The sequence below is a fragment of the Lipophrys pholis genome (genome assembly GCF_963383615.2).
Source record: "Lipophrys pholis genome assembly, chromosome: 21".
Taxonomy (NCBI): Eukaryota; Metazoa; Chordata; class Actinopteri; order Blenniiformes; family Blenniidae; genus Lipophrys; species Lipophrys pholis.
The window spans coordinates 8,601,633-8,616,254 of NC_137649.1; the positions used below are offsets into that span (position 1 = coordinate 8,601,633).

General features: G+C 43.0%; 2 protein-coding genes across 3 annotated transcripts; one reads left to right on the forward strand and one right to left on the reverse strand.

Annotated features, from left to right (window-relative positions):
- Window positions 1–842: 842 nt before the first annotated feature.
- On the reverse strand, window positions 843–9,020 carry acbd3 (acyl-Coenzyme A binding domain containing 3). 2 transcript variants are annotated; one of them, XM_080490718.1, is made up of 8 exons: window positions 8,718–9,020; window positions 6,310–6,451; window positions 5,934–6,074; window positions 5,544–5,702; window positions 5,226–5,400; window positions 4,856–5,105; window positions 3,995–4,282; window positions 843–3,022 (listed from the first exon to the last, which is right to left on the reverse strand). In XM_080490718.1, the coding sequence occupies exons 1-8, from the start codon at window positions 8,983–8,985 to the stop codon at window positions 2,808–2,810; spliced, it is 1,638 nt and encodes a 545-aa protein (XP_080346844.1). In that variant the 5' UTR covers window positions 8,986–9,020; the 3' UTR covers window positions 843–2,807. The 2 variants fall into 2 exon arrangements, with proteins under 2 accessions (XP_080346844.1, XP_080346845.1); XM_080490719.1 differs by having other exon boundaries at window positions 850–3,022; window positions 3,995–4,279.
- A 3,603-nt stretch (window positions 9,021–12,623) lies between these two features.
- On the forward strand, window positions 12,624–14,584 carry mixl1 (Mix paired-like homeobox; the record flags this gene model as incomplete). Its single annotated transcript, XM_080491076.1, has 4 exons — window positions 12,624–12,699; window positions 12,774–12,985; window positions 13,775–13,901; window positions 14,010–14,584. 4 exons carry the CDS (start codon window positions 12,624–12,626, stop codon window positions 14,582–14,584), a joined length of 990 nt encoding a protein of 329 aa, XP_080347202.1.
- Between the last annotated feature and the right edge of the window lie 38 nt (window positions 14,585–14,622).

Genomic DNA, 14,622 nt, shown 5'->3' on the forward strand with positions numbered 1-14,622 from the left:
CTGTTACTGCTATTAAAAGTGATGAAGATATGTTTTCTCTGTACTTTTTCAACTTTGAATCCAGATTAGACCCTGTGGCGGACCAGTTCTGTCCTGCTGGTCCTACGTTGGACACCGCTGCTCTGGCCCAAGTAGGAGAACCAGAGATCCCGGGCAGAGGCGTTCCACACTTGAATTTATCTGAATTATATTTGCACCTGACCAAGGATGGTCAGACACTTCATAGACTCTTATTTTGAAAGCCTGTGCCTGTTCACCAGCATTTGGCTGGTGAAGATGGACAAGAACAAAGTCCGATCTGCACAGGACCTTTCATTCTTCAAGTGCAAAACTCCCGAGGGAGATGGATGGGAGTGAATGTGGGCGGCACTTTACCTCATCATTAACCACTTGAACTATAACTCCCCTTGTAAATAGTGTTTGTTGTTTCTCTATTATAGTCACTGTTTGATTTAATACTTATTCTGCCTTATTGACATTCTAATTTCTACTTGTTCTGTGTGGAGCGATGCTGTCAAGCTGCAATCTGTCACCAATCCCACAATAGTTGCCCGACATCACAAGAGGAAATAGTTCCGCTCCGGTGATGTGTCAAACCAACCACACCCCAAAGAGCATCACAGACCTTAATGTGTTGGTAAATTACAGATCTGAGAAGGCTGTCTGCAGCCTCTCATTGAGAGGACACGAGGACCGAGGAAAGCTCCACGACATCGTGGTCCAACCTGCACGTATGTTTTAAGACCACTCCCATTTGTTTACTTCCGTCATGCCAGATTAGAAAAGCGAATCCCAGGGAGGTCAGCATTAAATCTACAACAACAACAAAAGAAGCAAAGTGTGCACTTTTAGAGATGAAGATAAGTTTAATCAAGATTAAATATATGCCCAAAAAGATCTTGCAACTCATAAGAGATCCAAACAAGTCAAAACAATACAAAAAGATGAGCTTTTCCGTTTGTCGTATCAATAGAGCCTTATAGTTTCATACTTTCTACACATGTTGGACTTTCATTCGGGGTAAAACGTACATCTCATTCACCTTATTTTACAGTGCATTGACTCGCAAAACCGTAGCCTTCTTCCACATCTAGAGACCCACACATAAACTCATTTATAGAATTATTTACATACAAGGCTTGAAACAACTCAAAAGCATTTGGTGCACAATAAGAAACTAAAGAGAAACAAACATCATGTATTGGTGTTGGACATGGGAAACTGGTGTGAATGGGACGGCTTGGTAAAGCCACGGGTGATGACATTTTGTTACACAAATCCCTCAATAGATGTTTTTTTTTGGGGGGGGCAGGAGGATTCAACATGTTCCACCTGTCTTTAAAGTTTGGTTGCACACACACACACCCACACTCACACACAGAGGAACCGAATTGTCATTGAGACAGCTCAGCTCCCACAAAGCTTCAGGGATATCAAGAGTACGTCTGAAAAGTACAACCCAATAATGGAGTAGTCCTGAAGTACGGCAGCAATACAAAGTAGGGTTCAATAAAAAAGTAAGGATTGAGTAGGATTCATGTTGGTACTAAAGCACAACTCATTCATCGGTTTTATTCCCAATCAACAGCAGGAAATCTAGAAACCCATTGTGACTTTCTCAAACTGTGAATCCCCCCCCCCTCCAATAATGCACAGACATAAAAGTGTGTCGTAACTATCAGAACCAAAGGTTTGAGGGTTTTTATTTATGGTCAAATGTCATTTGTGTGCCAAAGCCCTGGACAGAAATTTTCAACACACACGGAATGATGAACATAAAGACCTCAATATTGACAACGACAGCTCTGATCGGTGACTCTTCAGTAAAGAAATGACAAGGTGTGAACAGCTCGAGTGTCAAGAAATGAACGATGAAAGAAAACAAAGACACGCTGACAAATTAAATAGAATAAAAAATAAATGTGTTTAGAAATTAATTGGTTTTTAATCTTATTCTGTATCACCCACTGAGATGTTCATGCAGTTAAACATGTGTGCAGCCTTCTGGACTTCCCCTCTTACAACCACGTGACTGGCCGACTCCTCGCCTGTGACTTCATGAAATATGCCAACTCCTGCTACAACCTGTCACAATGTATCCAGAAATGAAAAAGGGAGAAGCTGTTTGAACAAAAGGCCAAAAATAAAGAGAGAGAGAGAAACACTTCTTCCAGTAAATAGCCCCGGTCGATCTGTATATCTACACACCAGCTAAGAAAGAGAATGACACTGTGCACACTTGTGTTTTTAATGTGTGAATGAGTCTTGGCAACGACCAGATCTGTGTAAAAGGCATAGTGTTATGAAGCACATTTGGAGCAGAGCATCGCCAGTTTTCTCACTGGATAAACGACCACGATTTCCACCAAACAGGAAACGCTGGCTCACAAGAGTGTTGTAGTTGCCGAGTTTCCCCAGGAAGGACAAAAAAAAAAAGTGGTCAAATACAATATGAGAGTATTAGTCCTACAGCTCGGTGTGTGCGATTGTGTGTGTGTGTGTGTGAGCACAGCAAGGACAGGTGGTGGATTTACAACAGGAACACTCGATGACAGGCTCTAGCATGGGTGTGTCTCAGGTCTCTCTTACATGTACAATACATACATCAGTCCCATCAACGGTTGGCGCTCCACGCGTGTCTTTGTCTCCCTCTGGTGGTTTTGTCCAGAACTTCCTCCACCATACACCCACGCACACACACACACAGAGATAAACACACTTAACACATACAGGCTGCCTTCACATCAATCTTTACCAACATACACGCATACAAATCCTCATCTCCCCCCTTGTGTCTGTATTCAGGCTTATCTGGTGTAATAAACTCTGTAGTAAACACTCTTGGATCGCCAGAGTGAGTAGGAGTTGTCGAACTTAAGCAGGTAGACTCCGCGGCCAGGATACTGATGGCTGCCAGCGTATACCTCCTCATGACAGTCCCGCCGGTATACCGGCACAATCTCGTCTACCTGGGGCTTCCCGGCCTCCTTCTTCGCCTTCTCCTCCTCGTTTGGTGGATCACCTGTGAGCACAGCGTACAAGGTTAAGAAAAATCACCATTGAGCCTTTAAGAATTGGTTTTTTTTTTTTTTTTTCTTTCTCCAGCTTAAAAAGATAAAAGATTGCTTGGGAATTTGTTGAGAAACATCTCAGTGAACGTTAATTTGCGTTAGGTTGTAGGCCCGGCTTAGGCCGAGCACAAAGACACATTTGTAAGCGTGTAAAAGAGGAAAGACGAGATATCTACGACACACGGAAACTGAAACCCTAACCCCTGTGGGAAAGCTGTATTTGTGGCTTTCTGCTGGGCTTCTACCATGAAAGCTTAACTCTTTGCCACGGTAAAGAGAAACAGAATGCTCACACATTCGTCCTGGGTGTGTTCGGTGCATTAGCGCTATCCATTTGTGAAAATGTGATTTAGAACGCTGAAGAGCCGCAAGCAGACCAAAGACCACACTGACTTTAGAAGCGCTACATCCTCCCTGCTCATCTGATAAGGCCAACAACACGATTCCTGCCACCGTTGTAGCATCTTCATACAAAGAAAATAATGCATGATCCACAGTGTTGCATTTCGCGAGGCATCCAGCACTGTGCCAAAGGCATGTCATAGTATTTACGGCATGCAACAAGAGCTGTTCGCCGTGTTCTGCTTGACATTTTGAATAATGAACCAAAAGACAGTTTGCGTTACAACTTGAGGAGAGGGTTAAACCAATGTCACCTTCGAGTGACTATGCAAATAAAACGAACAAAGAAACTTCAAGTTACCTTTTTTTTTTTTTAACATTGGTGGTGCTGTTCATGCTTTTTTGTTTCAAAATAAAACATCGGTTTGAAGGGTTTCAGTCCGTCTAAAGCTGGTGAGGATCAACTCTGGATGCACATGCATTAGTGAGTGAAACCTCAATTACGTTTGTCGATTGAGCAGACAGAAAATACATAATTGGGATAACGAAAAAAACAAGCAAAAAACATGAACAACCCCAACCTTCTTCATCCTCGTCTTCATCACTCGACTCCGAGACGTGCACGCTGACCGAAGCAGAGGCGGCGTCCGTCCACTCGAAGAACACCCCGAAGCCGATGTCATAATAGTCTGTTGCAAACTCCCAGAAAAGGTAAGAGCCCTCCTCGTGCGTGGGAACCCGCACCGTCACGACCTCGCCCCGGCCCACGGTGATCACGCTGTCGGCATCCTGGCGGATTTTCTCCTTGAAGTCCTTGATCTGCGGCCGCGTCCACATGGAGGGAGCAGCTATGACGGGAGGGGAGTCTGCTGTAGGCAAGAGATGTTTTCAGCTTAATGCAATCTGCTCACTAGATCCCGACAGAGTAAAGGATTTATTTCTACTACAGGTTGAAGGACAAACGAGAAACGTATGTTTGTTTGTCTCAGAGTGGACGGGGAGAGAGTATACATGTGAACTGACCGGGGAAAAAACTAAAACGCTCTTGCAGACTCAGCGATTCTTCCATGCAATAGTTTGGAAGAGAAAGCTTTAGTGCATCCATACTCTACAGGATATCCTGTGTGGTTTGGACTCAAACCAAGAGCTTATTCATTTCCAATGAGACTTCCCACATCTTGAAAGGCAGAATGTGTGGCTGGATGATATCTAAACCAGCACATTATCATGTATCACTTATTCCCGCTCTTCTCTTCTCTGCCCTTCAGGTCATATCAATTAGGACTCGGCAGATAAGAATCAGGTTTCAGGTTTGATATGAGGCTTGTTTTCTGTTTAACCTCCAGGGAGTGTTTGGGCTCCTGCTGCACAGGCAAAAGCCACAAGGAGAAAATGTTTCTTCTTTATTGATCTTAAAATGAAGCAAATGAAGGCACACCAACCTAATAAAGGCCCATTCTCTGACACCTCCTCTGCCTGCTCGGGCTCTGGCTCCCGGTCCATACTCTCCGAGTACGAGTCCGACTGGCCTCCGTTGACTGTGGGCGATTCCTCACCGACAAATGGTGACGAAGCACACAGGGGTCCTGCTGCTGAGGCCAGGATGGGCTCGCCACTGTTGTAGCTGCTAGAGTCTAGGGTGCCCTGCACCATTGAATCAACCTGCTGCTGTTGCTGCTTCTGTAAGGCCGCCTAAGGATGAGAGGAAGACGGAGACAAGCTCATCACCAGGAGCCAAAGACGCATCTCAACGAGGTCATGCAGTTGCAGACCTGTCGCTGAAATGACATCGATCATCTTGTACGGCCTTACCTGTTGCTGGGCGAGCTGAACCTGGTAGAGCTGCTGCATGTACTGCTGGTAGTGCTGCTCCTGGAGCTGCCGGATCAGACCCAGCTGTTGCTCTGGGCTGTTGGGGTACTGCTGAGCAGCATACTGTTGGAACTGCACCGCTGTCTGGGCGTTCAACGCCGCCATTATCTGTTGTCTGGTTAGCAGAGGCAAAGCAAGTGAGAATGAAAATAGTAGAAATACCGAAGATTCAATAGACAGAGGAGGTTAAATTTATCCTGTTTGTTGTCACAACTTAAAAGCAGATTTAAAAAAAGCAACGTCAGTTCATACACATACTTCTGTTGTTCAATCCGTAGCCTTTCCTCCTCCGCCTGTCTCCTCTCCTCCTCCTCCCTCCTCAGTCTTTCCTCCTCCTCCAACCTCCGTCTCTCCTCTTCTTGCCTTTGTCTTTCCATCTCCTCCTCCTCCAGCCTCTGCCGCTCCTCTTCTTCTTTCCTGAGGAGGAGCAAAGTCAAAATTGAAAAGCCTTCAATTCATTTCGGACAAATAAATACAATAACTGTAACGGTTAGAGAAACTTTTGAGACTCAGACATTGACCTTAATCCAAATATAGCCATTTCTCAACAATCAAAAAACATCTAGTTTACTGGATTCAAACAGAACAGATTGAGACCGACTTTACACTTTTGAACTGGAGCAGAGATGCTGAAGCCAGGCAGCTCACCTTTTCCTCTCCTGCTCCTCCCTTTCGATCTTGTGTGATGTTACATAGGGAGCAAAGAGGTTACAACACTTGTTGAGGAGCTTGACGAACTCCACCATGGCCTCCTCCTTCTCCATGTTACCGAGGGAAGCCCACTCTTTCCTGCACACAAGATTCACACGTAACAAAAAGTAATTTTATTACTTTTCTCTTGTAAACAAAAGGTTGATCCACTCAAGGTATTGCTTCATGTTCAATTATTTAAAATGTGAATTGGTCTGTCTCAACAGTGGACCACAATGAACGGCATGCTTGCAGTTGTTTGGCAGCTACAATGACGGGTATGTTAACCGGAAAGTCGTGCACAGAGACAAATGCAGATGTTTGCCGAAGTTACCTGCGGTCGTTGCCCAGCACATCAAAGAAGCCGACCTCCGGTGAGGCGTCGGGGTTATAAGGGCCGAGCAACACCTGTTTGTGCAGAGCCACCAGTCGAAGCTTCTCCTCATAGGTGGGGTGGAAGGCCTTTCCATCTTTATCTAAAAAGACAGAAGCAATGAGTGAGCATTTTGCCCCACAGAGATTAATAACATATTTCTATTTTATTCATCTGATTTTGTGGCTCCGTTTTTGTACTTGTGCTAAAAAGTGCTTGGAACTATTCAAATCCATCTTTAATGCAATAAGTAGTTGAAACACAGAGGCATATAGGCCATCATATTCCTAAGTGTAGCAATTCTAAAGTGAGATTACCGCAGTCACACTGACAATTTATTTGAGCTACGCTGAGGCAAGACACAGATCTGTGGACAAGTCAAGCAAGTAGACCAATCCCTAACTGACACAATAGAATGAAAAGCAAAGCCTTGATTGCCATTGCACAAACTCTAAAGCAGGCTCAAACCTGTTTGCACAGTGTAATAAAAGCTCATAAATTGGCTTCCACTTGTTTGGTGTGTTTGTGAATTAACCAGTGCTCAAATCTTTACTGTGAACCAAGGAATCCCATTCAATATTTTATTATTATGCTATTTAAAAACAACAAAAGGAGGAGCGGAAAACTTTAATAGCACACCTGCAACAATACATCTACACCACACATCTGTCTAGTAATCAACTGATTTGATACAATTAAAAAAAAAAAAAGTCAGCTATGTAGGGGTAACAACAAAAAAATAAAGCCAGACAATAATGTATAATAAGATGCATTTCAAGTTTTCCATTTCAACTTGCTGAACACAAAGACCCTGGGATAGATTGTAAAATAACCCCATGGTGAAAAGCTCTGGCAACGGCACAGTGAATAACTCATAGAATGAATCAACTTTGTCCTCGGATAACCTTATTTAGCAAAGGAGGATCATGCCCGTATTTATCTGACAAACACAAATGACAATGACCTTCATGCGGGCATGTTGCAAAGTCTGAAATGTCATAGTATAAAATAGTAGGATTTTATCATTGTTCAACAGGTCTGTAGTGCTGTTTGCATACCAGCTACTCCACTCAGCCAAGCCTCCCTACCGACATTCATATTTTTCATACATTCACACTTGATATAATCGCGGTATTCAATTGCAGGTAAAAGCTGCTGCACAAGCTGAGCTGCAGTCCAATAATATCTTATTATGTAATCATGTGTTTCTGTTAAAATGTCTGGAGGTCAGGCTCACTTCATAGAGACACCATCAAATACAATATCCCCACTGTAAGTGCAGTGATCACAGAAACAACAAATATACAAGCTGTAGGAGAAAAACACGATGTGGTCTGGGTTTGAGAGATTTCATCCATTTGGAGTTGAGTGTTTTCAAGTTGGTGTTAAGGCTCACAAATGGTGCTAATGAAAGGTTGGCCTTGTATAGTTTCACTCCACTTAGGAAAGACTCAGATGTCTTTGCAATAGAAAATATTCATCATGACATGGCCCGGTTGGTAGAGCGGTCGTCTCCCAATCGGTTGCAGGTTAAATTCCCATCTCCACCTGTCTACACACAAAAGTGCCCTTGTGCAAGACACTGAACCCCAAATTGCTCCCAATGGATTGACAGCGCCTTGCATGGCCACAGCCTCCTTTGGTGCGTTGATGTGTGTGAATGAGTGAACGTGACTAATGAAGTGAAGCGCTTTGGGACTGCCCACACAGTTGAAAAAGCACGATATAAATCAAGTCCTTTTACTATTTAAATAACATATTACCAGTGTAATATTTGTAAATGGGCATTTGTTATGTTGACCTCAATCTATAAACATGTTGGTTAAATTGTGGGCACATATTGGCATTCTGACATTATTAAGAAGGTGTTATGAATTTCTTAGTCATTTGTTTTCGTTTCATGATCCAATTACTATTAACACTCCGGTCAACCTCTCCCTTCAAGGGCATGAGTCCAATACTTTCCGATTGAGGGGGTTGAAAGATACAAGGGATTATATTACTAAAGTGAGAACGTCTTAGTTTTTAGTGTGGGGGTTGGTTCAATTGAAAGTATTGTTTCATCTATAGGTATGACAAACTAGATGACTCTGCCCAAATGCAACAAAGACTGAAACTCGCGAGGAGAAAGATAACTTCAGGCCACGGATGGGTTGCAGTTCTTGTTTTTACTCATGAAAGTGCAGCTCCATTAGCAGTGCTAGCCTCACGTTAGCCGGGAGCTAATGCGGCTGACAGCAGCAGCCCGGAGGTGACAGCGAGCGGCTAATGTTAGCAGCCTGCTATCTCCCAGTTCCAGTCCAGTGGACACTTCACAAGACGGCGTGTTTTGTCCGTAAAGCCACGCGGTTGTAACTGAAGTGAAATACCTTTGAAGAATTTAAGGGCCATTCCGTACAGCTCTATGAGAGGAAAGCCCCATTTCCTCTCAATCGCAGCCCGGGGAGTCTCTCCATCTTCGGCTTCAGCAGCGCCCGGCGTGTCGGGCTCCGGTTCGGCAGGGCCGGAGTCCGGTTCCTCCGCCTGGCTCTGCTCCCCCTCCGGGTCCGGACTGAGGGTGAGGCCATCGATGGAAACTTCGAGCCGGCTGGAAGTGGCGCTGTCGAGGTCGCCGCTCTGAACCTCTGTCGCCATCATGTAGACTGTCTGCTGAAGCGGCCACGTACCTACTTCCGGTTAGCCCGACCGGAAGTTCCGCTCTTTTTTTCTCTCGCTTTCGCTCGACATAAATAATGACGACGCTCAAAGCTTTCATCAAATAAATCAAATGAAGATTCTGATTCATTCTTCCATCAAATAATACTATGTTAATAATTTAACAATGAATTAATTAATCAATTAATTAACCTGTAAAGTGCATTTAATTTTCATGAACGGTAAAATTTTCCCCTTTTAAAACATTTTATATTTCTATATTTTGAAATTAAAAGTATTTTGTGTACTAACCGTTAGTGTTAATGTCAATCTGACCACTAACCTGCTTTTTTTTGTCCTTTTTCTTCTTTTATTGTATGTGGGCTGCTGAAAACTTGAATTTCCCTCAGGATTATCTATCTATCTATCCATCAATCTATAACATCTTGTTTAATGTTAAAAAAGGGAGACGTTTCCACAGGTGGGTTTCTATAAAATGCTGCACGATGGAGCAGTGCTTAGCTTGCTCGTCTCACAACAAGAAGCCCTGTGTTCAAATACTCGATGGGGCCTTTCTGTGTGGCGTTTGCATGTTCTCCCTGTGTGTACGTGGGACAGACTCCCACACACACTCACATTCACAACTAGGGGTAGTTTAGGACCACCATTGAACCTCACATGCATGTTTTTGGACTGTGGGAGGAAGTCTGTCTCTGTGTGTTTGCCCTGTGATAGACTGGCGACCAGTCCAGGGTTAACCTGTCCTCCCCCATAGAAAGTGAGAATTAGCTCCAGCACTCCAAGAAAAATAAATTAAAATGTATCTATTCCTCTGATTCCATATTTACAACTGAAAAATGACCATGCCAGTACCTTAAGATATAGACAACGTGAAAACGGAAGTATATTATTATATTTACCTTCAAAGATTGAATCCTCTTGACACACCTAACATTTATTAATAATGATATCCTTCAATTATGAATTCAATTATTTATTTAATCTAGCTTTTAAAATAATACCGTCACATTCATCATGTGGGGCTTAGAAAATGTGTACACACCAACAACGAATGTATTGCATCAATTTGTGGTTACCTAGATTTACAAATCTCTCATTTCTCCTGGAAGAGTATAATTACACCATTGCTCCTGAAATTATCCAACCAAATACACAAAAGGTGCATGCATACCAACACCTCATTAGACAAGTGACATTTTAGCATATCTCTGTCACCTCTTGAGGAGAATTTACCTGTCTGTCTGCAGGATAAATGTTTAGTGGCCAGGAGATGCAGGCTGAATAATGCCCAGTCTTTCAAGATGTGAACAACATGCTTTTGTTTTTTGGCACACAAGCAGCTGCCGACTGGGAATAGTCAACAGTAATCCCAAAGATTACTGTCCGAAGCACACTTTGTTGGTCAAAGAGGATCGCTGAGTAAAATTCATGAAAACACAGATATTTGCAACTCAAATGTTAAATCTCTAAAAGAACGATATTGTCTTGACTTGGATCAGGGAAAAAGTCGCCTTTGTTTTTTGATCTACAGATAATTCTCACTTGGAATGTAACTGACAGGACAGTTACAGGTCAGGAACTGTGACACCTTGACTTTAGCATAGCTATCTGGTCTGTACACACAGCCAATACATAATTAAGGCCCCGAGACAAAAGGAGCTGTGAAATGCACATTTCCAAGACAACAGGTGTCAAATGATAGAATTGTTGATGTGGAGTGAAATGATGGCCCACAAGAAAATGCCACTGAAGAAGAACATTATTACAAAAAACTACAAGTGCTCTCGATCTGATATAAATGTGTTTTAGCTGCTTCATAGTTAAATGAAGTCAATTGCCAAAAAGAAGTGTCCTTTGAATCATACTGATGAAGGTTTTCAGGGAATCAAAGTTATAGTTGATCAAGTTATAAGTCAACACCATAAGATGTGATGCTCAATTCAATTCAACTTTATTTACACAGCACCACATACAACACAGCCATTTCTACTCAAAACTGTGTCGCGAATGTACTCTGGCCCGCTATCAAAGGGGTCATTCAATAATAGAACCCAATGCAGATCCCTTAACAGGGAAACAAATTAGTCGACGCAAAATGTGGCCTGACCTCTTGACTTGATCCCACCTTTGACTCTACCTACAAAAACAGCTCGGTCCTGAATACATTTAAACAGTGATTTGTGTATTGGGATTGACGTTTGATGCTACAGAGTAAGAGTCAGGAGTCAGGAAGCCACGTTAAACTGTTGACCAGTGTTGGAGAAAATGCTCTGGAAAAGAGATTTTCTAATTCAGAAATGCCACATCTCTGCTTCATCATCCCGTGTTCAATAGTTTGATTGTATCTGAATAACCAAAATGGCAGTATATGTATTATTAACTGAGAAAATACATTTTCAGTTTGATATAAATTATTGAATTACTCATTTATACTAAACATTTTACAAAAATAGTACAGTTTTCATAAAGAATCACACTCAAACGCCCACTGCAGAGACCAAATCAAGTCAGCACAAAAGATTCTTGAACCAGTATGTAGAAGAGGATTGGTTAAAATATAAGTTAAGTCTCTTAGAGGAATCAATAAAGTCTACAAGTCCAATTTTAAATGCAATACCAAAATGTCTTCATAAAACTGAGATCGGACCTCTGTGGTGGCTATAGTAGAAGGTCAGCTTTGCTTAGTGACTGAATAAGTTTTGATCCAACACCAGTTTCATCTTGAGTGGCAAAAATAGTGCCATAATAACCTTTCAATTTACACTTTAAAGTTTTTCATGCGGCGCAGAGTATACATGATGAACACGTCTATATTTTCGGGAAACCACACAATTACTGTGGGAAATTACTAAAATATTAAAATAAAGCCAATTCATGTGCAAAATCCAGTGAAATGACACAAAAAAACCAACAAAATTGTTGCACTATGCCTGTTTTTAGAAACTCACTCTGACAACATAGTTGATATCTCAGCATTGTGTTGTGTCCAGTAGAGATTTGTTTAAAATAAATTAAATTACAATTTGCTTGGTGGTTTGGCGGGCCAGATTGGAGCTTCTTCTTGGCCAGTTTTAGGCCCACGGACCTTATGTTTGGGACAAACTATGAAATAAGTTTCTCAAGCGGAATCAAAATGATATACCAGTCCATTTTTAAAATTGAGATCAGACCTCTGGGGAGAACAAAGTACAAAAGACGACCATCCAATGATCTCCGACCTCACCAATAAACTTGGTTAAGACCCACAGAGCAGGTTGTGTGTATGCAGGAGGAGGTGTGTGTTTGTTTCACTGTTCCAGCAGCTTCCGACTGTCTCTCTTTGATGCCCACTGGTCCATCATTGCTTCATCCATTCCAAAGTGAGGGAGATGTTTTCTCTCCAGATGTGTATTGAGCGTGCAGAGTCGACGCGCGGCCGCCGCGCGGCCAGCGGGTGTGAGGTGGTCGCACCTCGGCGGACCCGCGGCAGTGCCAGCCGTTCACACGTCCACAAAAAAAAAAAAAAAAAGACAAAAAAAACCAAAAGTAAAGAAAAGAGGCATTACCTTTGATCGTGGGGAGGATTTAACCCCGGCGGACCCTCGGGTCTCCCACTCTGGAGGTTTCAATCGACGAGGATCATGTCTGCAGTCCGGGATGCGAGCAGCTTCCAGATGTTCCAGGAGAGACCCACTCCTCCGCAGAGGGTCAATCCAGGTTGGTGGGTCCGTCTACGATCCTTTTGCACCTCCTCTTCAACGTGAATTAAACTTATTTTTTATTATCTTTAGAATTCGGGACATCAGAAGTGACTAAGTTCTTCAACTCTGGCCCAAAGTTGGAAAACTGCGTGGCGATGCTGACCCAGAGGAGGAAGAGGACGAACTTCACACAGCAGCAGATCGAAGTCTTGGAGAAAGTTTATGTGGACACTAAATATCCCGACATCTATTTACGAGAGAGGCTGGAGGCTCTCACCGGTCTCCCGGAGTCCAGGATCCAGGTAATGCTCAGAAACCTTAAACAACCAGACCAGTTGTCTGCAACCTGCATGCGACTCTTTAACCCTTCTGCAGTGGCTCTCTGAAGCTTCCTTTAAAGTATTGGGAAAAGAAAGGACAATTGCTCCTATTGTTTTTCATTTACACACCAGATATCATATCTCTCAGATAAGTAGTATCACACTAGCCTCAAACATCTTAAAAACTAGTGTAGAACCAGACTAAAACAATCATCAAACTAACCTAGAACTGGATCAAAACCCGCATAAAACGAGTTCAAAACATGAGTCAAGCCAGCCTGAAAGTGGTCCAAAACTAGCACACGTGTGGCACAAGACTAATCCAAAAAGTGCATATATGAGAAATACTTGAAAGGCACAATAAGTAAAATGGCAAAAGTAATTAACATAAGACATAAAGCAGGATAAAAACATTAAAATGAGTCGACTTTTTAAAGCAAAAAGTAAAAAAACTAAACATGCAACACTTAAAAAACTCAAAATAGTTAAGAAAGCATTAAAGGTCAAAATTGCTTAAGGTTACTTTAAAAGTTGAAACTGCTAAATTAAGCAGCTGAAAATGGAATGAAACATCCACGATCGTCATTCAAACTTCATAAATGTAAGATCGTTTTTGAACATATATCAAAACTGTATGTGAATTTGTGGCTCTAGATATATTTGATTTGGTGGAAAATGACAAAAACTGCTCTTTTGGTTCTAAAGGTAGTCGACCGCTGAATTAGGAGACAAGAGTCTGTAGATTGGATTTATGTTTTTTTTTCTGTCTAGGTCTGGTTCCAGAACAGGAGGGCCAAGTCACGCCGTCAGGTTGGATCATCTTTGTCCATGAAGGTCACAAACACGCATGCAGCTGCTTCCTTCAGCCAGATCCAGAGCAGGATGGGTCCCGAGAAAGGTCATTAGCTCACTTTCCTCTTATTTTCTGTTCACTGCAAAGATAACATGTCTCTGTGCTTTTTTTTTTTCTTTATTTGATAATTCACTGCTTTGGTTTCAATTTCAGGTTATGACCACCATAGCAGTGAGGCACACAAGACAGCGGGTTTCGGACTACAGGCCAGCTTCAGACCACCGACCCACCAGAACACAGACGACGCTCTCAGGACCGGTCTTCCCACCAAATCAGGCAACTACGAGCACACGCCTGGCTCCTGCGCCTACAACAAAGACGTTCTCCGAGTCAAACCTGAGCACGCTCGCCAACACAGTCTGAGCGTTTCAATCCCAGGCTGCAACATCCAACTTTTCTCCAAGGAGAACCTGCATCAGCCCAAGGCGGAGGCCAGCGTGACCAGCAGCCACTGTGCTCAGGTACTGGTGGAGTACGACAATTTCCCACCGAACAAGACAATCGGGCCGGAGATGAAGGTTGTGATTCCCCCCATTCCATCCCAGAGTTCCTTCAACAGGTCGTCCTCAAAGGACGGCGCATGTCAGCTGCAGTATCCACAAGCGAGAGCCACGGAGGAGAGCTTCGGTCACTTTCCTGCCGTCCATCCCACTAACGCACCGGATTTTACCGACTCAGACTCTGAATGGGAAAACGAGGCCATGGCCGGCTTCACTGGCTTCATGTGAGCTGATCTGAGTAATAAACATGCAACATTAAAAGGATG